We start from the raw sequence: 25,077 nt of genomic DNA on the forward strand, positions 1-25,077 counted from the left end.
GGAAAGTCTTGAGGAAATAGTAAAGGACTGGCTGAAAGGACTAACAGAACTGGAGAAGATGTAAACAAATATAAGCACACTATCGTCATCTAAATATCACCACACTCTGAGTAACAATAACAAAAAAGCCTATGAAAAATATAGTATTGTGAATAAAGCATCACTTAGTTTGGACTAACTTTTACTGTTTCTTGCCAAGCAGAAAATTCTTCCTAATTGTGTTGTTCTTTGATAACAGAACGTATGAGGCAGACACTTTTTAAAATAGGAAAACGAAACTGTAAAAGCACAATGGTTAGCTGACAGCCTCAGAGACAGCTTTCATTCTGTCATTTAAGAATTGATTAGATTGCTTTTGACAATGTCCAGACTGCTCTTTTTGTCTTTTATTGCTGCAGTGTTTTTCAAATCCTCTGTTGTCCTCTTACTCAACATGACCACCTCCAATCCAGCACTTTCTCATTCTTATTCTACCTATTTTCCTGTATAAATTTGACCCTGTGATCCTGAACCACGCAGGCTCAATTTCAACTCTTTCATCACTTACTTTTTTTCTAGGACAGTCACTGATCTTACTACTGCCTACTGGTCTGTCAGTGAGGGTGTGTGCTTTTTTTTTAGTGCAATACTTCTTATTGTATGAGTTATTGTTTCTTTTATGGTTACAGTGGTACCTCTGGTTGCGGAAACAATCCGTCTGGGGTGCTATTCGCACCCTGAAAAGTCTGTAACCAGAGTGGTGCTTCTGCGCATGTGTGAACCACACAGAACGCTTCTGTGCGCGCGGCGAAATCCGGAAGTAAACACTTCCGGGTTTGCAGCGTTCTTAACCCGAAAAAATGCAACATGAAGCTTTCGCAAGAAGAGGTATGACTGTATTACCTAGAGAGTTTTTGTGTGTGTTTACACACTGTAAACCACGCTGAGGACTCTTCTGAATTATGCTGGCAGGATGGCTCTCACACAAAGGCAACATAAACATGGGAGAGCAAATGAAACATAAATCTATACCTCCGAAAACAATAAGCAATGCATATAAAAAGGAAAAACCTAATGAAGACACAATGTATTATCCCACTGAAAGGAACAAACCTATGGGAATCCCATTTAAGTGTTATCACAACAGCAGTTCATGCTTCCAGATTGCCACTGCTTATCTTCCAAGGCAGCCAGATCTCAGTTACTTCCTCAAATCCAAGTTTTCTCTCCCCCATGCCCCATTGTAATCCAGTACATCCCATGTGGCAAGTCAGCCAGCCAGCCAAAGATGCTGATAGGTCTTTCTATCACTTGAATGTGGGGGAGGAAAAGGATGTCACTAGCTAATGAACAGATTCACTGTCATTAGCAGAGGCTAATGATCACCATCTATTTGTAGAAAAGTTTCCTGATCACAAAAGAAAGGAGGAGAACACTGAATCTTTGCTGGAACTGAATACCAAATGTGAAACATTAAATTATCCTGGCAAATCTTCTGTAGGAGCAAAGAGGGCAAAATTTGGACCAATTTTATTTGCCAGCCCAGCCTTGCAAATTAGCTCCCAAAAATTCCTGAGTATGATGCACACCATAAATAAATACCATGCAAAACCTTCTGCTCCCCACCTATATCTGCCCCTTTGCTACAAAAAAAAAATTACAGCTGCTGAAATGCATCTTTTTTTTTCTACAGGAGAGGGCCTTCTGGCCTTGTTCACATGTAATGCTAAGGACAAGAAAAACCAACTTTTTTTAAAAATACACAACGAGGGAAAAGACTTACTGTGATTGCATCTGCTGTGGTAATCCAGAGGGTTTCTGCTTTAGTGTAAAGGTCATCTGAGCCATGGGATTGACCTTTTGTTGGACCTGAACCTTCTTTGAAAAGGTCTGCTGAACAGACCGCTGAGGAATAGGCCATGGTGGAGTCACAGGGCCTGGTCCTCCAGGAGAAGCAGTTTCTTGCTTACTAGCATCCTCACAAGTGCTGCCTTTTGTCCCAGGTTTACACACACAAAGCTGTGGTCGCAGACACATCCCTCCATTTTGGCATGGTGGTGAACAGTTAGCTAAACAAAGAAAAGAGAAACAAATGGAACAATTAAAATCTCCTCACAATACAATGTGAACATTACAGGTTCTTGAGGCAAAACTCTTATCCCTTAATAATAATAATAATTTAATAATAATAATAATAATTTATTATTTATACCCCGCCCATCTGGCTGGGTTTCCCCAGCCACTCTGGGCAGCTTCCAACTGAATATTAAAAACAGTACAGCATCAAACATTAAAAACTTCCCTAAAGAGGGCTGCCTTCAGATGACTTTTAAAAGTAAAATAGTTGTTTATTGCTTTGACATCTGCTGGGAGGGCGTTCCACAGGGCAGGCGCCACTACTGAGAAGGCCCTCTGCCTGGTTCCCTGTAACCTTACTTCTCGCAATGAGGGAACTGCCAGAAGGCCCTCGGGGCTGGATCTCAGTGTCCGGGCTGAACGATGGGGGTGGAGACGCTCCTTCAGGTATACTGGACCGAGGCCGTTTAGGGCTTTAAAGGTCAGCACCAACACTTTGAATTGTGCTCGGAAACGTACTGGGAGCCAATGCAGATCTCTCAGAACCGGTGTTATGTGGTTCCGGCAGCCACTCCCAGTCACCAGTCTAGCTGCCGCATTCTGGATTAATTGCAGTTTCTGGGTCACCTTCAAAGGTATCCCTTGATTAACCAAGAGGCTTATCAGGGGTGGAATGCCTGCAGGCCAAATTAGGGGTCCGATTTGGCCATGAGGTTGTCCCCCCCACCAATGCCCACCTGTCCCACACCTAAAGTACGCTCCCAATTGCTCCTTGGCAAGAAAGATTTGCTGTGTGCACCAATCAGGTGATGAACATTTGGAGCACAAGCATCACTTGGATTGGCTGCACTGCGGAGTTTGGTATTGGGGACTCTGTATTAAGTTCTTGCCCATGCTATAAGTACTGGTCGACTGACTGGCACTTACAGCAAACCCCAGAGGGAAATGTTTCCCTTGCCCATGCAGTCTGAAATCAAACTGGGGAAAGAAAGCACCTCACCTGATGTCATGGTGACATCAAGTAGCTCACAAGTGGGCAGCCGCACTCACCTGTCAAAGTAACCTGTAGGGCTTGGGAGAGGTTAATATCCAGCCTGCCAGCCAGATCCACCCCCCCACCCCTGAGGTAAATGGGGCAACCTGGCAGTATATGAATAGGGTTTTGGGTTTTTTGTTGCTTTGACTATGTAGCAGTTACTGATGTAGATATTTACTGCTACACACAGTTTATTTGTGCTTGGCCCTCACCTCGTGCTTGGCCCTAAACCAATTTGATATCTGGCAGTAAATTAAGAACGTCTACAGGGAGACGATCCCCTTTTCACCAAACTACAGACAAAATCTTCATACAGATTATTTTCTGCAAACAAATACTTCTCAACATAAAAAGGCTCATGTTATCTTCACACATTAGTGCATATTCCCACAAGGTCACCATCTCATTTAAGGAGGAAAGTATATCATTTAAGAAAGAGAGGTTTTAAAAGCTCAGTCTCCTGTTCCCAGTAAATTTGGTGTTGTTGATAGCTGGGACACAAAAAGCTCTGTAAATCCTTAGGAGACTGAAAATCTTTCTGACATTGCTTAGAGATGCCTAGGGCTTGTTCAAACATTACTAAATTTGCATGTTTGCCATTGGTGGCGGTGGGGAATAATTTCGCTTGGTAAGCCCTGGGAAGTTCTATTTAGCTGCCCTTGCATATGCAGTGCAAGGCCCATAAAAGTTGTTGCCCACCAATCCAAAGCAGCTCACCAGTCATTTATGCACAGCAACCCCCACTCCTACATCTGAAGTATATGTGGATAGGTGAGCCACTCAGTAAAACAGTGTTGAGGGCTAGTAACTGTTGCAGACTTTTGCGCAAGGGTACCCTTTACCTTTATAATAAATATCAACACGGACATTGAGTCACTATGAAAGTGGCTTAGGATGTATCTCGGAAAGGCAAATGAGAACTGTGTTTAACAATTTTTTCTCCTACATACAATTTATTGACAGTAACCATTCAGTAAATAGATGTTGTCCTGTGAAAAAGCATGGAGGTGAGGGGGTGGGAGGGAGAGAGTTGAAGACAAAGCTATACAAATCTTTCCCACATTTTTGTTTGTTTTCACTCTGAAACAAAAAAAGTACACACTCCAATACACATCAAGTGAATTTCCCTCTTTGAAATCAGTTCCATACTGTCAGTGAAGTTTGTGAGCTGCCTTCCATCTGGACTGAGAACCAATTGTTATTTCCAAAACTCAGATTGCTTTCAGATCCCAAACATATATAAAACATAACCTCAGTGTTCTTTTGTCCTCCCTGACTCAAGGGGCCTTTCATAGTATATAACATACTGTGGAGAACTGGCTATGTCAAACAAGCTCTCTAAGAGCAGCCTAACACCTGCTAAACCATAACAATTAATTCGGGTGAGAATAAGAGGGGATTAGTGCATTAGCATGTAGTTGTTTTGGACACAAGTTCCATTCAAAGTTCTTCTGAATCCCCTCTAGCTAAGGCAGACAGGGCTTTGGCAAAGCACTTATGTTTCAATCTGCCAATGGATCTCTTACCCCAGAACAATTCCATACCATTCCATCTACAAATAAGAGGAATATATATTTGTATTTCACCAGTGTGGCTGATTTTAAATGCTCACTATAAAGTCAACTATTGGTTTTATGCCATGAACCGCCCTGAGATCTATTAGTGAAGGGCAGTATACAAATTTAACGAATAAAATAAATAAAGTAAAATAATCACATTCAATGCCTTAGGGGGTTCTGCACCCATGTGTAGTCATATTTCCTGGCTGTTCCAATATAAACTCATTTTTTTTGTCTCACTCTCATCTTTTAAGCATGTTGTGGAAGACTCATTCCTTTTAAATATATTGTCAGGTGAGCATTTTAATTTTTGTGTATTGCTTTTATCTTATTTTAATATCTTTTGTTTTATTTTACTATGCAAGTCATTTTGAGGCAGAGTGCAAAAAAGTGACATATAATAACAATAGTAATGATTCCCTCTGCTGCCATTCAAATTCAATGTGCTGCCCCTCCCACTTCATGCCTGCCAAAACTCATGACCAAGTGGTGCCCTCAACTGTCACTTCACCCAGAAGATTGCTCAATAATGTAGAGTTGGAACATCCGGGGACTGTGTGGAGGCATGCAACTTATTTCCTCCCCCCCACCCCAGTTTCTCTTGCATCTGCTGCCAGAGCCAGAGGATACGTGAGACAGAAGAAGCCCAGTGGGCAAGCTTCAGCCTGTGAGGCGCTATCTTCTTCTGGCTCTTTCAACAAGCAGTTCCAGGCCAGAAAATTCAAGTGCAGAGTGAAAATTTGGAACATCAGAGACCTAGGGAGAAATGTATGCACACCTTTCCAATGCCCAGTAACTATTATGCAATTATCTAATTTATTAAATTTTCAACATAGTGTAAGCCACCTCAAGACCTTCAGTTAGTAGGCTAGTTTAAATCCTTCAGTTAATTACGGTAATTAATTTGAGTTAAGGTATTGCAAGCTGCACTGAGGATTCCAAAGTGCAATTGGGTCTCAGAGCCTTGCCTCAATTTATCTATCACAGCCTGTGGGTTCTTCTCTCTTCTGGAGATGCATGAGCTGAAATCTTCCCTCTATTGCCACTTTTCTGCTCCAATATGCTCCCCTGGTGCCTCCCTGTTGGTCTCAGACTGTACCAACTCCAGCCTCCCTTGGCTGCCTCTGCAAACAATAACTCTGGCTTTGTGTTTTGGTTTAAGAGATCAGCTTCACTCCAGCCCAAATCTGATAAGGTCTTGGCAACATTTTAATCCATCTTTCATTTACCCAAGTTAGTATAAATATTCTCAACTGGGTTACCCATCATTCGCAGCATATCTGAAAATAATTATACTTGACATTCCCAACTGGGTGGAGAAAACCTAAATACATGTTGCTGGGAAGTTGGCAAAAGAATTAAAAATAAAGACTAGAACTCAGGTTAGGTTACTGCACCACTATATATTCATATACAGACAAACACATATATGTAACAAAAAAAGGAAGAGTTTATTTTTATTATAGTGAAGACACATAATTTAAGATCCAGGTTAGGAGGTGCAAATAAAGGATGAAATGTGCAGGAATGCTGCCACCCATAATTTCCCAAAGTTACATATGAAGCTGATGCACAAATCCCGAAGACATGTTTTGTGAGATTCATAAAATCTGTACAATTTTCAGACACGGGAAAAGGTCAGACACTTCTGTTTCCATTTGCTTATGGTATTGTGACTTTATGATATTAGTGTACAAACATCACACTAAGTCCAGCCTTGAGGATCCAGACACACCAGCATTATGGTTCCTATTTGTTCCTAATACTTATTGAATCTCAAACAAAATACATTTACTGGGACTGTATAGGAAAAATACATCTAGGCAACTGAGAATCCAATATTACAGTTCAGAAATCTATTTAACAAGAGCAAAAGTAATTTACATGATCCTCCCAAATGTTAAATGTCAAAAAATGAGCATTCAAAGAAAAACCCTCCCTCGCTTACGAAAATGACAAAGGAGATTTATAAACATTAATGGATTTTCTCCAATATTTCCCCAAATAACTAAGAAAAATTATTAAGCCTAACTTTTTTCTGAAAGGCAGATGTTTATTTAATTATAAATTATATGTTAGCTATTAACCCTGCGGCCAGAATCATACTTTGGTTAAATCCATGAAGTTCATCCAGTTTTACATATGATGACTATAAAACACTACACAGTCTTCTCCTCTTTTATCATCTGGCTTCAGCACACAAACAAGCAGCAGCATGTCCAATTCACATGTGAAGGGAATAAATTTGAGTCAAATTGTTTTTTATGCAATCGTTGGCAGCAGGTGAGAAAATGTTGTATTGTGTCATCATGGCAATTTCCAGCTGCCCTTCTATTGAAGTTATAATAGCAAACAGTATCAGATCACCAATGACAAAACACAAGGCTCCAGATTTAGCTCAGGATAAAAAGGATTTTACCTCTTGTGCCTATAAAAAACACTATATATATCACACACACACACACACACACACACACACACACACACACACCATCCAGTAAGGTAAGTTACAGAAAGCAAAGAGTAAAGTTACCATAACTTCCATCATAGAGCTTCAGTATGCGGATGACAACATAGTGTGTGCATGCTCAGAGGATGACCTCCAAACCATCCTAAATATCTTTGCTAAAGCTTACGAAAAGCTTGGCCTATCACTCAACATCCAAAAAACCAAAGTGCTGCACCAACAAGTACACAATAACCCCTCTGCAGCGCCACAAATCCAACTCAATGGTGTAATGTTGGAAAATGTTGATCACTTCTCCTACCTAGGCAGTTATCTTTCCACAAGGGCCAACAATGATGCTGAAATCCAGCATCGCCTGAGCTCTGCAAGTGCGGCTTTCTCCCAATTGAAGTGCAGAGTGTTTGAGGACCGGGACATTCGCAGGGAAACCAAAATGCTTGTTTACAAAGCTATTGTACTACCAACCTTACTATATGCTTGTGAAACATGGACCACTTATAAACGCCATCTCCAACTCCTCGAAAGATTCCACCAACGGTGTCTCCGAAAAATTTTACCCATCACTTGGGAAGACAGGCGAACTAATATCAGTGTACTGGAAGAAGCAAAGATCACCAGTGTTGAAGCAATGATTCTTCAACATCAACTTCGTTGGGACTGGTCATGTTGTGCGGATGCCTAATGGTCTTCCAAAGCAACTACTCTATTCCAAACTTAAAAATGGAAAGCGTAATGCTGGTGGTCAACAAAAGAGGTTTAAAGACTGACTCAAGGCAAATCTTAAAAAATGTACTATAAACACTGACAACTGGGAAACACTGGCCTGCGAGCGCTCCAGTTGGAGAACAGCCTTTACCAAAGGTGTCATGGGCTTTGAAGACACTCAAACTCAGGACACAAGGGAGAAGCGTGCTAAGAGAAAGGCACACTTGGCAAATCCACACCGTGATCAACTCCCGTCTGGAAACCAATGTCCCCACTGTGGAAGGACATGTGGATCCAGAATTGGCCTCCACAGTCACTTACGGACTCATTGTTAAAACCGTGTTTATAGAAGACAATCTTACTCGGCTACAAGTGATCACCAAAGAAGAAATAAAGTTACAAAGTGCTGTTATATTAAGGTTGTACCTTATTAACAGCCCAATCCAATGCATCTTCTCTAAGAAGTAAGGATGAAGATCTCATCAGCAAATTCCTCTCCAATACTGTATCTGGGGATCTCAGGAGCTAACACTCAACAGCAGGCCTGTACAGAGTTTGTCTGAGGTGCAGGGCAGGAGTCTTATTAGAATAAAGTTATAAACTCAACGCGGGTGGCGCTGTGGGTTAAACCACAGAGCCTAGGACTTGCTGATCAGAAGGTTGGCGGTTTGAATCCCCACGACGGGGTGAACTCCCGTTGCTCGGTTCCTGCTCCTGCCAACCTAGCAGTTTGAAAGCACGTCAAAGTGCAAGTAGATAAATAGGTACCACTCCGGCGGGAAGGTAATCGGTGTTTCCGTGTGCTGCTCTGGTTCGCCAGAAGCGGCTTAGTCATGCTGGCCACATGACCTGGAAGCTGTACACCGGCTCCCTCAGACAATAAAGTGAGATGAGCGCCGCAACCCCAGTCGGTCACAACTGGACCTAATGGTCAGGGGTCCCCTTTACCCTTTTATAAACTCAACTGAAAAAGCAGCCAGTCCCTGGCAATAGGTTGCTGACCAGCTTAGCCTTCTGAGGCCCAGGACAATTGTACCCAGCTACCCAACCCCTTTTGCATGGGCCTGCCCAACAGAGTTAGGAAAAGAGCATGAGGATACAAACCATAATATATAATGCTGCAACTGTCTCAGGTGTCTCCACTCTGTCCCCCTGGCTATATATTACTACTGTGTCTTCTCTGACCTGTATTGCACTACAGTGGTACCTTGGGTTACATATGCTTCAGGTTACAGACTCCGCTAACCCAGAAATAGTGCTTCAGGTTAAGAACTTTGCTTCAGGATGAGAACAGAAATCGGGCTCCGGCGGCACGGCGGCAGCAGGAGGCCCCATTAGCTAAAGTGGTGCTTCAGATTAAGAACAGTTTCAGGTTAAGGATGGACCTCCGGAACGAATTAAGTACTTAACCCGAGGTACCACTGTAATCTTTTTCCATCCCCAAAGCAGGCAATAGTGCCTCCCAAACAAGGGAAGCACTACCCTCCATATAAAGCTAATCTCTCTGTTGGCAAGGGCCCCTGTAAGTAAGCAATGGTGGTTGGCAAGGCCACGTTGCTCACTTGATTTCCCCACATGGAAGTCCCTGTTGGTAACTTGAAAAGGGGAGGAGGGAGGTTGGTGCGGTGCAGGTACTGTGGCAGAGTCAATCAATAGGGCATATTTGTTCATAACGTGGACATGATTGCATCTTTTATCATTAAGATGCTGTCTGTCTGAAGTGATAATACTTGCATTGTACACCAAATTATAATAACCTTTCCCCCCCCCCATTATGCCCATTCACAAGTTGTGCCAGAAATGTCTGTGACAAAAAAACCAAAAACGAAACTAGAATAAGGGTGCATAATATGCACAACTGGATCAAAACGATGCTAAAAATAATAATAAAGGAGTATGCCAGTTTACTAAGTCTTCACTAGGGCCAGGATGCCTAGGTTTCTGAGCAGCTTTGAAAACAGAAACAAGTACAATTGATGCTCCTTATTTTCCTCAGTAGGAAAACATTATACAGTAAATATGTTTTTAGAAATTTGGATTTTTAAAAAGTCAGCTTCTCTACTTCAGACTGTTGAAAATTAGTCTTGTGTTATTTTGTGGTTAGTATAATGGTTTCTGCATTCTCCAAAACACGGCAAGCTCTACCCTTGGGTAAATCCCAAGCAAGTGCTCAAACAAAACAACACGTCAAGTCTGGCTGTGATCCTATACTCACTTACAATTTCACTGATTTCCTCAGTGAAATCAACAGGACTTAATTCTGCTTGTACCATCCTAATACTATCTAGGCACCATAATAGGATCTAGGCACCATCACAAGAGGGAGAGGAAGCAAAATGGGCAGCAAGAAGGGACCTATCTCACCTCTAGGGAACTTGTGAAGTGAATTTGTGTATGCCTCTTCTCCCACACTCCCCTTTTCTTTACGTGGCCCACTAGTTCTTACTACTTCTAGGAACGAAGCACTTTGTGGTTGCCTAGGAACTGCGCAACATGTTCCCAAAGATGAAAGCCATTATGGGTCATGGAGTGGGTTGTAAACGGCTGCCTGAAGACTTGTAAACTGCAGCTGCTGCTCTCAGTTATCCCTGAAATTGTGTGTGCTGCAACCTGGATGGTATAAGGGTGACTTAAAGCTTAAAACCCTCAATGAACCTGCCCTGCTACATACATTACTAGATGGTTAACATAAGCATCTATATCAGATGAACTCTGATACCACTCAGAGGTCATGGTTCTCAGTTACAAAATAAGCAGCAGGCTTCTAAGTCTCAGCATGAAATACGAATCCATTCATTTGAAGAGTAGAGACATACAGGAAGATATAGCACAGAATTTACACCACAGAGTCTAATCATGTATTCCATCCCACAGGTCAAATAAAGCTAGCATTGTTTTTTAAAGGGGCAAAAGGAGAATTAGAGCCATCAGAATGCTAATAAATAGGAATAACTGGTGCAGGGGCACATAACATTTAGCATATTTACTTCAAAATGTCTGAGTTGCTATTGCTTATACAAAATGGCAATAAAACCTCATTTTAAGAATGTAAAAACATAGAGCCCTGCTGGATCAGGCCAGTGGCCCATTTAGTCCTGCATCCTGTTCTCACTGTTCTCACAATGGAAAGTCTACAAGCAGGATGTGACTGCAACAGCACTCCTCCACTACTGCAGTTTCCAGCAGCAGATATTCAGAAGCACATGGCCTTCAACAGTGGACAAAGAACATATCTATCCAGGTAGCAACCATTGATAGCCTTAGCATTCATTTTCTTGAACTGTCCAAAATATAGTGATACATTGCAATGTAGAAAAGGAAAGAGTATCACCCCGGCCCCACAAGGTGCTGTGATAAAACCGTCACAGCTCCTTCTACCGCCAATGGGGGAACAACAAGCAACACCCCAGCCCCATGAGGCACAAGGGTGAAACCGCCAAAGAAAGAAGGTAAGGCGCAGGCAAGTCTCACCCACAATATACCACTGGGTGAAGGCGCCATAATGCTCTAGCCCTTATAATATATTGTCTAGGAGTGGTTCATCACCCAGGCCTACTGTCCAGAAATAATCAGGGAAGCAAGCATGACACAAAGCAAAAAGCAGACATGTCCCTCACAGGTTTGATGCAAACCATACTTTGCAAACCAGGATTAGAAGTTATCAGTTTTCAGTCCTGGTCTGCAGGCAAGCACAAACCAGTTTGCCAGTTTGGATAAAAGAGCAAACCACAGCTTTCATCAAACCAAGAAGGGACTCACAGTGCAAGATTGGAAGGAATAGTTGGAAATGCATGAGAACAATGGTTTTGCCAGGTTCATTCACATAAGGTCATATCATAGTTTGGCATTATGTTTGGGTCAGACTATAATGTGTAGCATGCAATACATAATTGTTCAAGCTGCAGTGATAATTCCTTTTACCTCTGTGGATAAAAATTCCTTCTGTGTGGAATGCAATAAAACAGCCAAATTTATTTTGAGAGATCAAGTGGAACCATATCCCTGCATATACCGGCTGCAAGGCTATGAAATAATTCCACCATGTGCAATTAATCCTTAACTTCAAGTTCTTGTGTTAAGTTTATTTGAATAACCTAGCCCCCTGTGCAATCACCGGATCAATCTCTCTCTCAGTTATTGTTAGTACAGCAGTGTAAGTCAGGGACAAATGATTTCTGCAGTTCTGAAATCTCACTACTGAAACAAAGAAAAGAGAACCACAATAAATTTATTTGCCTGATAAATTCAAATTAATGTGAACTCATCCTCTACCTGTCAGTCACATCCTTTACCTCCCTGGATCTTGGCAGCCCTGCTGCCAAAGCTGCCTGGCTACTCCAACAGCACACAGCAATTCCTACCTCATATCCTAGACGATCTCCCCTCCCCTCTTTTATCTTGGCCTTTACTAATTGTTTTTGTTCACTCTTGTCCTTCACCCATCACTATTATAGATACAGTGGTGCCTCGCAAGACGAAAAGAATCCGTTCCGCGATTCTCTTCGTCTAGCGGTTTTTTCGTCTTGCGAAGCAACCCCATTAGCGGCTAAGCGGATTAGCGCTATTAGCGGTTTAGCGGCTATTAAAGGCTTAGCGGCTTGGCTGCTAAAAGGCTATTAGCGGCTTAGAAAAAGGGGGGGAAGCGGGGGGAAATGGCGAGACTCGCAAGACATTTTCGGCTTGCGAAGCAAGCCCATAGGGAAATTCGTCTTGCGAAGCGCATCGCAAACGGAAAACCCTTTCGTGTAGCGGGTTTTCGGTCTTGCGAGGCATTCGTCTTGCGGGGCACCACTGTACCTCCTCTGTGTCTCACACTCTCCTCAGTTACTGTAACTTTCAGACTTCCAGCTCAGCTTTACAGTTTTTAGCTTCCCTCTTTGGTCAATACCATTCCGTAATTTCCCACTGCATAAAGATAATGCATTCTGCACGAATTAAAAATGGAATTCTTACAGTTTTGGGGTACTATCTCACCAGTGGACTAATACCATATCCTTTATTTCAACACTTTACTTTGGAGGGGGGAAAGCTCTTTTACAATTCTTTCATTATCAGAGGCTTTAATATTGCAACTATCTTGATCTTCTATACATACATTGTCCTTGCCGTACTTAATCTTGTGCCCTAACAAAACAGCAAGTTTTCGGATTTGAACAACACAGCACAATAAGAATCTTCGGCTCTCTGAAGTTATAAATAAAATGGCAAAGTGCACAAATCATATCCAAACTGCTACTGTAACATTTCAGGTGCCTAGAAACACCAGAATTGCTATGCTGGATCCTAAAAATAATTTCATTATCCTGATGAAATTGTTCTCCAATCTCTGCATACACACATAGTACTTTGCAGTGTGTTACAAGTCTTTGGCTAATTAAACAATCTATGGATTTTTATAGTGCGGTGGGGGGTGGTATTTTCGTTTGTTACTATGTTATGTGTTTTTGTGTTTTCGTATTGTAAACCATCCTGGGATGAAGGGCAGTATATAAATTGAATAAATAAATTAAAATAAAGTTTTCATGACTTGTGACCCAACAAACCATACCTTGCAAGTGCTTAACAGCCCCCCCCTGCTTTTGCAATATATGGGTCACCACTATATATAGTTGGTGGGCTTGACATTGCTGAATGGACCACAAGCTGCATGGGCCTGCACTAATGTCAATCCTTCAATATAAGGCAATGAATCCAACACACACTCTCCTCCCTCTTTGCTGTGGCTCCTATGTCAACCTGGTTTGATCAGGCTATATTTCAAAAAAGTAAGCAATGCACTAACACCTTATCTTATACTCACTACACATAGGTTCAAATCCCCTATTCAGTCTACAGCTTCAACAGAAGATGACAGTATGACAAACTCAGAGCAGGCCTGTTTTATCTTTTTCATGTGGTAACCACTTGGCATGGTGCCTTCTCCATGCCAATGCCATACTGTGTCAAGGCAGTCATCTCATTAATCTTAAAAATTGTACTGGGGAGTTTCCATTCCAGCACAAGGAACGGAGACTGCTGGTGTGGAAATCTTTGTGCTGGTTGGGGAAAAAACCCTACATTATAAACAGCTGCATGTTATGACAACTGCATAGAGAATATACCACATACAGGATATTTCTAAAAGCTTCTGCACTATAAAGATAACACATAGACAGGCTTCTCAGCTGACCTATGACAGAATACACACACACACACACACACACACACACACACACACACTTCCTTTTCCTCATCAGCTCTCTCTGCCCAAGGCCTAATTCTACACATTAATTTTTAAATGTCATCATTATTTTCATGCGGTGAACGTTCCTTCAGAATTTACAGCCACAAGGTATTTATTACATTCTGCAGAAGCTAAACTTTCCAGTGAGCCTCCACTGTATGGTGAATATTAAAGGAAAATGCTCACAGCTTGAAAATTGTGAGGAAATGTTATCTCTTGGTGGTGTTACGATGTAAAAAATGATGGCAGAATCTGTTCTACAGAAGCCTCGTTCATACTTTGCTGTTTACATGTAGACTCAATGTGTGGGAAGGAGAATGGGGCTACGCCTGGCAGCTCCAGCATCACATGTCCCAGCCCCCCAGCCCTGACACCCATGCACTCCATGGAACTTCAGTAAAGTGGAGCCACCCCACACACAGGTACATGTGCATAAGCTCCCCTCTACATATAATCTGTTGAATACATGGACATCAAGAGGCTGAACCAGCAGACACTCTCAACTCTTCCCTCCACGTATTGGTACCTGCCCCATTATGCTTCAGGAGTGGAGGCAGCTGATTCAGACCCACTATATCCTATAGATTCAATGAATGAAAGGTTAAATTGTCTAAATGATCTTTGGCCTTGAAGGTCAGAATCTATCTCCTCACCTTCCAGCAGTTTCCATCTGCCTTCCTAGTTTTCCCAATGTGTGTGGGGAAACCAACTTTGTAGGAAATGGCAAATTTTATACTCCTTTTTACATTCAGTAATAATGGTTACACACACCAAGTCCCCTAATCCAGGGCTCCACTAGAAAATCTCTAAACATGAACAATGGAAAAAGGTCAAAACAAAAAAAATTCCTTCCAGTAGCACCTTAAAGACCAACTAAGTTAGTTCTTGGTATGAGCTTTCGTGTGCATGCACACTTCTTCAGACTAACTTAGTTGGTCTTTAAGGTGCTACTGGAAGGAATTTTTTTTGTTTTGACTATGGCAGACCAACACGGCTACCTATCGTAAATGGAAAAAGGTATTACTGTGTTTGGAGAAACCAATGCAATGCATTTACAGGATTTTGCAGCTGTGGAAAAGAAAGGGATACTCCTAAGTAAGGCCCAATAAACAGATTCCTTAAGAAGGGCTGGAAACCGTGAACCACTAGCTCCTCCCAACCGGTGAAACATTCAACCTGAATGTTAGCTTAGATCTTACAAGAATGTACATCAAAATGCAAATGTACTGCTGTAATAACATAGGCATCAGTAGCAGATGCTCAGACTAATAAAATCATTGTTTGTTACACATTAAAGATGGATTATTTGTTGTCTGGGACAAAACGGAATGCACTACATGACAGTTGTCCTCAATAAAACTATTTCTACTTCCATATGCATACCAGGAGTCAGACATTCTATCCAGAATTTATTGCATTTGTTTCCATATGTAAATGTTGAAACAAACAGAAGCATTTATTTCAGTCTATGCAAAATGAAGGTCTGTGTGGGACATCTGGAGACCAGACCCTCAATGGCTTCTTTAGCTGTACAGGAACAGACTGAAACTACGCCCTGCACCAGCCAAGTGGGATGCAGCCAACCAGCTCTTGCCTACCTGCCACATATTTTCCCTTGGATAGGGCTTTATGTGCTCTACAATTCCACGAAAACTCTCCACAAATACCGAATTCAGTATGGGTGTAGAATTACCCTATGAATCTAAGCCTATCTTGAAAAGAAAAGGTATTTCAAGCCCTTATGACTAGTGCCAGAAGAGGGGCAGAGTGGGCTGCTGGAGTATTTCACTGCTCTTTCGGCAGCCCACTGCACTCCCAAGAGGCAAGGTGACTGCTTTGCCTCCTTCCTGTTCTGTTTAGAAGCCAAGTGGGCTGTCAAGAGATATGAAACACTCAGCCCTTCCTCTAGAAGCTTACTAGAATCAGAGGCTGTGGTCTCCTGATTAAGAATCCAGACAAAGTTCAGGGATCTGAGCCAGCTGCTGGGCATTAGGAGACCATTCTGCCTGAGCCTGTCAGACAGGAGCAACTAGAAGAAACTCCCATACCACAAGGGCAAATATGGCCAGAGCCAAGACCCTCACAAGCATTTTTCCTGAATCCAAGGACCCAATACTTCCCACAATACCTCACCAGTCTAGCGGTAGAGGAAGTGCCCCAGGCTATGGAACTGAGGAGTGCCCATCTTCAGGTCAGAGGTTTTTCCTTAAATTCTCTACAACAGGGAGGAGCTTAGGAAAGGTACTCTAGAAGCTGAAGCTTGAAAAGGCTGTCTGCTCTCAACCTCTGTTGGAGCAAGTTGCTCACTCAGAGCTATCCGTGGTCCTGACCTGCCTTGCCCCAAGGGATCTGGTATCAGACCAGAACACGACAAGACATACAGCCTGATTTCTATGCTGGAAACATAGGCCAGGGCTTCGCCTACTGGATGTCTAGCATATAAATCTATCAGGCTGGCAAGAGAGACACAGACCACTTCATCCCTCTGCTGCCAGTTCACTGCACTTCTGTGTGAGATGCACAGGAGGCTCTTCCTACATGCTCAGCATAGAAATGGAGCAGGTTGGAAAAAGAGGCAGGCAGTGATCATTCCTGGCCCACGGAAATGTTTTCTGTGTCTGCAATCTACCCATAAGAGAAGCTGGAAAAGAAAGGAGAGGGTGCTCTATCCATACTTCAACAGCAACTCTTATGAGTAAAAAGCAGGCAGGTAATTTTGGAGTGCTAATTTATAAGGCTGCCTTAATGAATTTAAAGTGGGAAGGATAAAATTTCTAAAATCAAGAGCTGCATGAAAAAACAACAACCAACAACAACAAAAAAGCCACCACACAAACAAATTCAGGTGGCAGCACTGAGGCCACCACAGAAATGGTCCTGCTTCTTGCAGAGGCTGATCTGGCAAACATGCAAGATGGAATTCAGAGCAAGTTGCCACTTGCAGATCTTAACTGACAACAGAGGATCATATACAAAGCTGTTCTACCCTGAATTCCCATGCTTATATGAAATGATTGCAGGCTAAAATTAATTGATATTAATAAGGAACCTTAATCTGAACATGATAAAACTACTAAGCCCTGCAGGGGGGGAAATACACTGCACTGTGTAAACAAACAAAACAGCCCGGTGGAGAATATAAGCTATTTCAGTTTTATTTGCTCTGTCAATTACTTCCCCTTATTTTATGCATAGATTTAATTCATATAATGAAATCAGAATATGTTCCCTTACCATGCAGGTATGACACAGGGCATTTCCTGACAACAAACACATGTATGGGGCTGTGCCTCAAGCCATTAGCTGGCCACACAATGGTAGACCTTGCAAGGTCCATGATGGCTTTATTTATTTATAGAGTTGTATCCAGCCCTTCAATCAAATTATCCTCAAGGGGGCTTACAATGGATCGATAACACACACATACACTGTACATGAAGAAGCCCTCACAATCCCGCAGGTGATGTTTCCCTTCAGTTTTGTAGTCATGGGGCAAACTGGCAGTTAATCAGAAGGGGGAAGCAAGCTCCTTGCCTTTGCTCCTTCCCTGGACAATATTTGGGGATAGATGGGCTGGTCTCCTTCTTGCTGCGATATTTTTTGCCATGATGGAAGCCACTGCTTAAGGAAAGAGATTACACTGCACACATGGTTACTTACGTTTGGTGCACCTCTGAGAGCCAGGAGCTTTGCTCCAGCCGTGACAGCACTGCCCTCCACAGACATTCACCCTGCAGCAACAGGAAAGAAAGGAAACAATTCACCACAGCCCCTCTTATAACCTCATCAACGGCCAGGTGCAGCACTCTCTAAATCCAGCTACAAATCAATTGCACACTTCTCCCCCTCCCTTCCCACCCCCATTAGGGAATGAGGCCCTTGCAAAAGAATTGCTCCTCACCTCAATGCAGGGGTGAGATGGGAAAGAGCTGAAAAGGAGAGAAAAGTAACATGCTAAAGGAGGAAAGACTCAGCAGACACCAGCTCACTGTAATGAATGCTAGGAGTTGGCAAGGAACAGTAAAGTTTAAAGCCTGAGGGAGGGCAATTATAAATGTTCTAAATAAGAATAAGACACTCATTGTTCTTTAGCACTCCAGCCTCAAGCTCCTAACAGATGAAAATAGGCCTCCCCTGGCTTGTTGTGCTTCCTAACAGGGAGTGGAGAGCTTTCTTTATCTGTAGTTACCTCACTTTCATTACATGTGACCTCAAGGCACATCCCTCTTGGCTGCATAAGCATGAGAAACCGTGCAGACGTCCAAATGTCTCTGTTGTTTACATTCTCATCACCTTCCCAAAGATTAGGCCCTGAAGCCAGCCATAATCAGTGAAGAGCCACAGCAGGATATCCAAGAAGAAAGGGAAAGAAAGCCCTAAAGACTTAGCACCAAGACAGCTGAAAGGATCAAGGTCAGATTCAGCCCTGTCCAGGCTGAAACAGGCCATATTAGGAGACAGGTTTTGAGGTACCATAAAAGGGTAGCCAGTCGTCAACATGCAACGGGCACCCATTTGGATTTTCTGCACGAGTCGACAAAATTCATTGGGCCATCTCTGTGAAGAGTGCCATCCACACAAGCCATCTTGCTCAGTGGCTGTCAAACCTTAGTACCTAACAATCTCTCTCGTGGAGTTTTTGCCTGAGGTCTTACCCCAATACCTTTTCTACAACCATGTCCATTTTCTAGGATCCCTCTCTTGTGAACACATGAAAAGGTGAGACATACTTAACAATCTATTGCTGTGAATATGATCTATGTGATAAAGTGAAGCCATTAAACGACAAGGGCCAACAGGGTAGAATACTGAATAGCTACTGCAGAAGGAAAATGGCAGAAATAATTTCAATAACCAGGCCTTATGGGACATGTAAAGTCGTAATAAAAAGGCTGCCTTTAGGCACGGCACAAGGTGCTGCCATACCTGTGATAACCCCCACACATCAGGTATTAGTGATAAGAAATTGCAGGGCAGACATTAAGAGTTCCACAAATGTTTGGGTCTAGAGCCATTTAATCAGCTAAATGGATCATTTTTCTTAAATTAAACTGTCTAAAAAGCATCTAGGAATAATCAAGCAGCAAATTTTAAAAATAAAAATCCACTATTTTTAATAATGTACAAGAAATTTATTTTTAATAGTGTACAAGACAGGTGCTATCCTAGAAAAGTTATTCTCCTTTCTCACCCACACAGAAGAGAATGCCTCTTCTAAATGCGGCCTGATGTAATCCATGGAAGCATTAGCAACAACATGAAAAAGGAAGCTGCTCCAGAACTATTTATTCATATGCACACACAAAAATCACAATTAATTAAGATTTCTTTAATTGAATGACAGCTCAACTTTTACCATGTGTATGCACTATTGGGCAGGCAGCTGTTTCCTAATGATCAGTCAAATACTACAATGGTAATTTCAAGGATTCCATCATTCTTTTATGATAGGTAACTTCAGAAGATGCAAAACCCTCTTTTCTACATTGACTCATGATTTGTATGATGCCTCCTCAGAAAGTGCCAAAGCCTTTCAGGGAGGGGTAAATATACAAACAACTCCCCATTTGTGCAAGGGTTGTGTTCCAGGTCATTGTACATATCAGTAGTCAAACATAAGCCAGTTCTGCTACTGCCCTCTTCCGGGGCCAAAAACAACACACGTGTTGGTGGTCATACGTCAATTGGACACATGCAAAATGGTCACCACCTGTGCCAAGCCTCAGACAACATTCAAAAATAACACGCTCTTAACTGAGAAGGAAAAGGGGGCTCAAATGAACGTTCTGTCCCAAACTTTCTCAAAGGTTCTTGAATATGTCATTGGAATTATAGGTAACTCAAAACTCCCTCAAATTGTGGAAAATCCTTCACTTAAAAAGGCCACCACCACCATTTCAAACTCTCAAACCTCACCTCAAGCCTTACAGTAGAGGGCAGAACCAGCTCCAAGTCTGGGCCCTGTTGGTCGAGCCTGCCACTAGTGGTGAGTAGCAGAAATTTCCCACCAGCCACCACTTTTATTTCCCACAATGCCACACTACAACACTACAGTAGGGGCACTGAGGGAAACTAAAATGGCAGCTAGACCTGTTGCTGCAGGGAATGCTAGGCCAAAAAAAAAAAGTCTTTTTTTAATGGAGTCCCATGTGGTCAAGGCCAGGGTCCATGGTGGGCCATATTTGAACCCTAGCAGCTGCCCAAGAATGGCAACCTTGCAGCAGTAGACAGTAATACCTCTCACCTCCAAAAAATAAAAAAAATCACCACAAAGCCAAGCCAAGCTAGCACCTCGTGTAATGCTCTCCATTGTCCTCACTTCCCAACCCAATACTCAGCCAGGTGTGAAGCAATACAGCAAAGCCCAGCAGATGGATTCCTCCCCTCACAGCCCGGCCCATTTTTTCTCCACCCTGTGGTAGAGGCTCCAGCCATAATAAATAAATATTGGGCTGACCCAACCCCCTTAACTGACAGAGAAAGGGGGGGGGCACAAAGGCCGAAAGATAGTGGCCCTACTTCTTTTAGGAGAAGACAGTGAGAAGGGTTTGGGGGGGAGAGAGAAGAGAGGCATTGTGGGAAACACCGAGCATACATTTCATTAAACAAGCGTTCCCGCTTCTGCAGGCGCGCGCGATCAAAGCCCGTCCCACCGGGGGGGGGGATCTCTCGCGCGGAGGAAGCGATGCAGCCCCACGGGAAAGAGGCAGCGTCGCCTTACCCCTGCAGCTGCTGCAGATGGGGCTTGGAGTGAACCTGCACCCTGGAGGTGCTGTTGCTCTGGCGCTGCTGGAGTTTGGAGCGCGCGACCAGCTTGCCCGCTTTGCTGAAAGTGGAAGAGGCGGCGGGCGCCGCCGGGACGCTGCTGCTGCTAGGCTTGTGCTGGAGCTGCACGGTGGGGCCCAAGCGGAGCTGCACGCTGGGGCCGCTGGCTTTGCTCATCCGGCGAGTCCGCTCCAAGGTGCTGCTGCTGCTGCTACTCCGCCGCGTGCTGCTGTAACGCGTGTTCAGCACCTCCACACTGAACGCGCGCTGGTGCTGCTGCTGCTGCCCGCCGCTCTGCCGGCGGCTGCCCGACGTGCCCGGCAGCACATAGGTGATCGTCCTCCGCTTCGCCTTCTCGGAAGCGTCGAGGGCCGGGGACAAAAAGACACAGGCGCACAGCAGAAAACCCCACCTGATCCAAGCCATTTCCAAGAAACTCCCCGCGGCCACGAGAACTCCGCAAACCCTCGTTGCAGACAAAAGAAACGCACAAAGTTCCTGGTTTTGCAAAGGAGGTGGGGAAGAGATAAAAGATTGTCTGCAACTCCGTCGCTCCTGGAGTGTGGCTCCTTCTTCCCTTTTATCCTGAAAAGAAAACAAAAAAAGAGGGGCGGAAAGAGCTTTAGCTCCTCTCTCGCATCAGCCGCCGTCCAGGGCTCTCTTTCACCATGTGAGCAACTCCAGGGGAAAAAGTTGTTGCACGGAGTAAGAAAACATTGTTAAGGGAGAGGAAGCTCGGTGGGGTGTGGGGAGACCTCGGCTCCAGGCAGGAGGAGGAGCGGCGGCAGAAGGGTGTTTTCTGATGGGGTTTTCTCTCTCTCTCTCTTTCCCCCTCTCCTCTCCAAGGAAAAGCTATTTCGGCTGCCGGAGTTTGCTAGTGGTCTAAACGCATGGCTAAGAAATAAGCTTTAAAGCAGTTCAGGCTGAGGAAGGAGGGGGGAAGAGTCTTTTTAAAAAGTTTCTACGGGTGTGCGGCTCCCCTTGAGTGTCAGATCTGCGCAGCCAATCTCAGGCAGGCATGACGTCAGGCAGCCGGTCCTAATTGGGAAAACTATAAAATGGGGCTGGGAGCTCACAGGCACGATCCAGTTTCAAAAACAGAGTTGCTGTAGACCTGAGAAGGCTCCTGGATCTGCGACCTCAGACAAAAGCTCAGTGATGTGCTATTGACAAATCCTTTCTTTTTTTGCATTTTGTAAGTGTGGGGCGGCTGGAAGTTAAAAGAGTGATCTTCTTCACTCAGAATACAACGGTGGAAAGCGTATACACAATGCCTAAACACCAAGGCAGACAACGCTGAAATGTATCACAACACCAGGGATTGTACTATCTACCCATACTAAATTCTCATAATCTTTCCTTTTGTAACTTGCTTTCAAGAAGAAGTAGAAAAATTAAATACAAAACACCAATGCCAGGCTAGTGCTTGATAACTTAACGTTTGCAAAGTCACTAACTGCCATTAAGCTGTGATTTGAAAGCGTCTAAGCGTTACAAAGTACAAAGGCATATAATATTGGTCATCACTGTATCAAAAGAATGGCAAAACATCCATTACCTGAACTCCTAAAACTCTTACGTGCTATTATATACCACACATCATTGAAAAAGCACATGCCATTACATTTTGAGTGTGTATGTGTCAGTAACAATACAGTGCAATCTAATGCTTATTTACTCTGAAGTCAACTGTACAATGAATGCTCTGTGGTACTTACTCCCACATAAATGTGCATAGGATTTCAGCCTTTAACCCTAATCCAAACAAACTTTGATATACTACCAAATTAAATCAATAGGATTCATTCCTGAGTAAACATAAATAGTGAACCCAGTAGAATGTACAGCACAATCCTGCATGTGTTTATTTTGCTGAGTACAATAGTACATATTCCCCTTCTGAGACTAATCTGCTTCACTGATGGCACTAGTTTCCAAAAGGATATGCTGCAATAAATTTGTTAGTCTTTAGGGCACCACAAGAGACTTCTCTGGAAGAGACTAACATGGCTATTCCTCCATAAGTTATTGGCTTATAAATATGTTTAGGATTCCCCCCCACACTCTAAACTTTAGTCTAAAGCAAATATTTTTAGCAAGAGGATACAGTATAAACCAATGATTTCATATCATGGAGCACTTCTCTCTCAGGTAAGGGTAGGGAACCTGTACCTCCCACCATGTTGTTTGCTAGACTACAACTTCCAACATCCCTGGCTGGGGCAGAGGCGTAGGAAGGTCAGGTGGTACCCGGTGCGGAAAATTTCTTGTCACCCTCCCATTGATTTATATATATATTTGCCTGCAAAAATGGTTTTATGTTATTTCATATTTTCTTATAAAGGAATGTGGATTCTGGGGCCCTGATAACAAGTAGGCGGCTGTGGACAGATACTTAAATCTACAGGATGGATTGTGTTTTGGCTCCACCGAATTGAAATTTCAGCCTTCACAACATATGAAAGCGGACAAGTAAACAGTTATTTTTGTGGAGGAGGGTCAAGATATTAACCAATATGCATGAAATTTCAGATATAGCTATATAATCCCTAGTGTAGACCTTTGGAGCAGGCATTTTCAAAAATAAAGTTTTTTATGAACCGCCCTAGTAGGGCAGTAATTGTTCCTTGATAATTTGTCACCCCCCTCCATGGCACCCTGGGTGGACCGCCCCCCCCTTCCTATGCTCCTGGCTAGGGGGATGATGGGAGTTGGAGTGCAGCAACATCAGGGGTGGGCATAGGCTCCTCAGGGGTAAGTACAAGGCCCTTATTTTCTTTTAGTGCATGTTTCAGCTGAAAGTGAGTGTCAGTGGTCCTACGCCTCTCACCTCAACCCCATCTCTAACCACTGCAATCCAGGTAGCTGCCTAATTCCATTCCTTGCACCAGAAGTCACTGGAAAATTGAGAGAGTGGATCTCTGTTGTTCAGTCTGATTGTATTGGTTCTTTCCTCCTATCTAAAAATAATTTGTATTTTCAGAATGTGTACTGTCAGCTTAATGATGAGTCTGAATGTATTTGTTTTCCTCAGCACAGGACAAAACTTTGGAATCCTTTATCAAAACTCTTTCTGCTTAGTTTTCTTCTAGGCAGGATAATAACAACAACACGCATACAACCCTGTCCCATCTTGGGTATATGCCCAAAGCATGTTATGCTACATTTTAGTTCTATGCTGTCCTTCAGCCAAAACAGACCCCAAGGAAACTCACAAAGGATAATGCAAAAGATAAGTCAAGCAACAGCAACAATAAAAATAAAACACACATTTTAATATATATATATATATATATATAAACATTAAAAACAACAACTGGTAAAGGGGCAAAGGATGTCAGAACAGGAGCAGTTCCTTCTTAGAAGCAGGGGCAGGTGTGGTGGTGGTGGAAAAGCTTGCCTCTTGATTGTCCAGCACAGTATTTCCTCTTTTGCATGTCTGTTGAGTGGGAAGACATTATGAAATAAGTAATTATTTTGATACGTCTACTAGAAAATACCTGGCCTAAATTGGCTTTAACTGTATACACTATACACACAGACTTTTCCAGAACATATGCTGTGTTAAAAAAACAGTAGTGGAATTAGCAGTTGCAGACAGATGTGATCTCACAACCTCTGTACAAATAGCTTCTTTACATTCTACCAATCTCTTCATTTCTAGGGACCCCTCAGAGGGAAGTAATGACAATTAAGGTGGGACTTACACAGTAGGTGCACCGGGATGGAGAACCTGTGATCCTTCAGATGTTGTTGCACTCCAACTCCCATCAGCCCCAGTTAGCATATAGCCAATGGTCAGGATCGCTGAAAGTTGTAGTCCAACATCTGGAGAACTGCTGGTTCCTCATCCCCATTATAGCACAGCAATTCTATGATTCTAACGGCTCTAAACCAAGTTTTGTTGCATTGAAGATATACCCTTGAGAGGATAGAACTAGAGTTTATATAATACCATTTATAATAATGGTATTATAGATCTATAGAATCTCTATAATGCCAGAGTTTCTAGAACTATGATGTTATGCTGCCCTTGCAAATACTTTAAGATGCATATTGAAAGCCCTCCAGGCTTAAAATCAGTCCAGATAAATAGTTAGGTGCGTTTTAAACCTTAGCTTTCATCAACAGCTTGTATATGTGCATATCAAATAAGTTTCTGGCCCTGGGACATGGTTCAAAACCCTTCTTGACACGAATGAGTCATTATTGCACTGGGTTTTCCTTTGTCCAACTTCCCATAGGCTAAATATGTGACCATGATGAT

General features: G+C 43.0%; 1 protein-coding gene across 8 annotated transcripts in view; it reads right to left on the reverse strand.

Moving 5' to 3' along the window:
* LTBP1 (latent transforming growth factor beta binding protein 1) overlaps window positions 1-21,896 on the reverse strand; it is a 185,948-nt gene extending 164,052 nt beyond the window's left edge. For 2 of the 8 annotated variants that reach the window (XM_028724280.2, XM_028724279.2), the window contains exons 1-3: window positions 20,767-21,896; window positions 17,706-17,776; window positions 1,763-2,048 (exon numbers count right to left, since the gene is read on the reverse strand). In XM_028724280.2, the coding sequence (XP_028580113.2) occupies window positions 1,763-2,048; window positions 17,706-17,776; window positions 20,767-21,236 (827 nt within the window). In that variant the 5' untranslated portion in view covers window positions 21,237-21,896. The remainder of the gene's footprint in view (window positions 1-1,762; window positions 2,049-17,705; window positions 17,777-20,766) is intronic. The other 6 variants (XM_077925685.1, XM_077925684.1, XM_028724282.2 and 3 more) reach the window with 3 other exon arrangements.
* Window positions 21,897-25,077: the final 3,181 nt, after the last annotated feature.

Source organism: Podarcis muralis, chromosome 3 (genome assembly GCF_964188315.1).
Source record: "Podarcis muralis chromosome 3, rPodMur119.hap1.1, whole genome shotgun sequence".
In the NCBI taxonomy this organism is placed as follows: Eukaryota; Metazoa; Chordata; class Lepidosauria; order Squamata; family Lacertidae; genus Podarcis; species Podarcis muralis.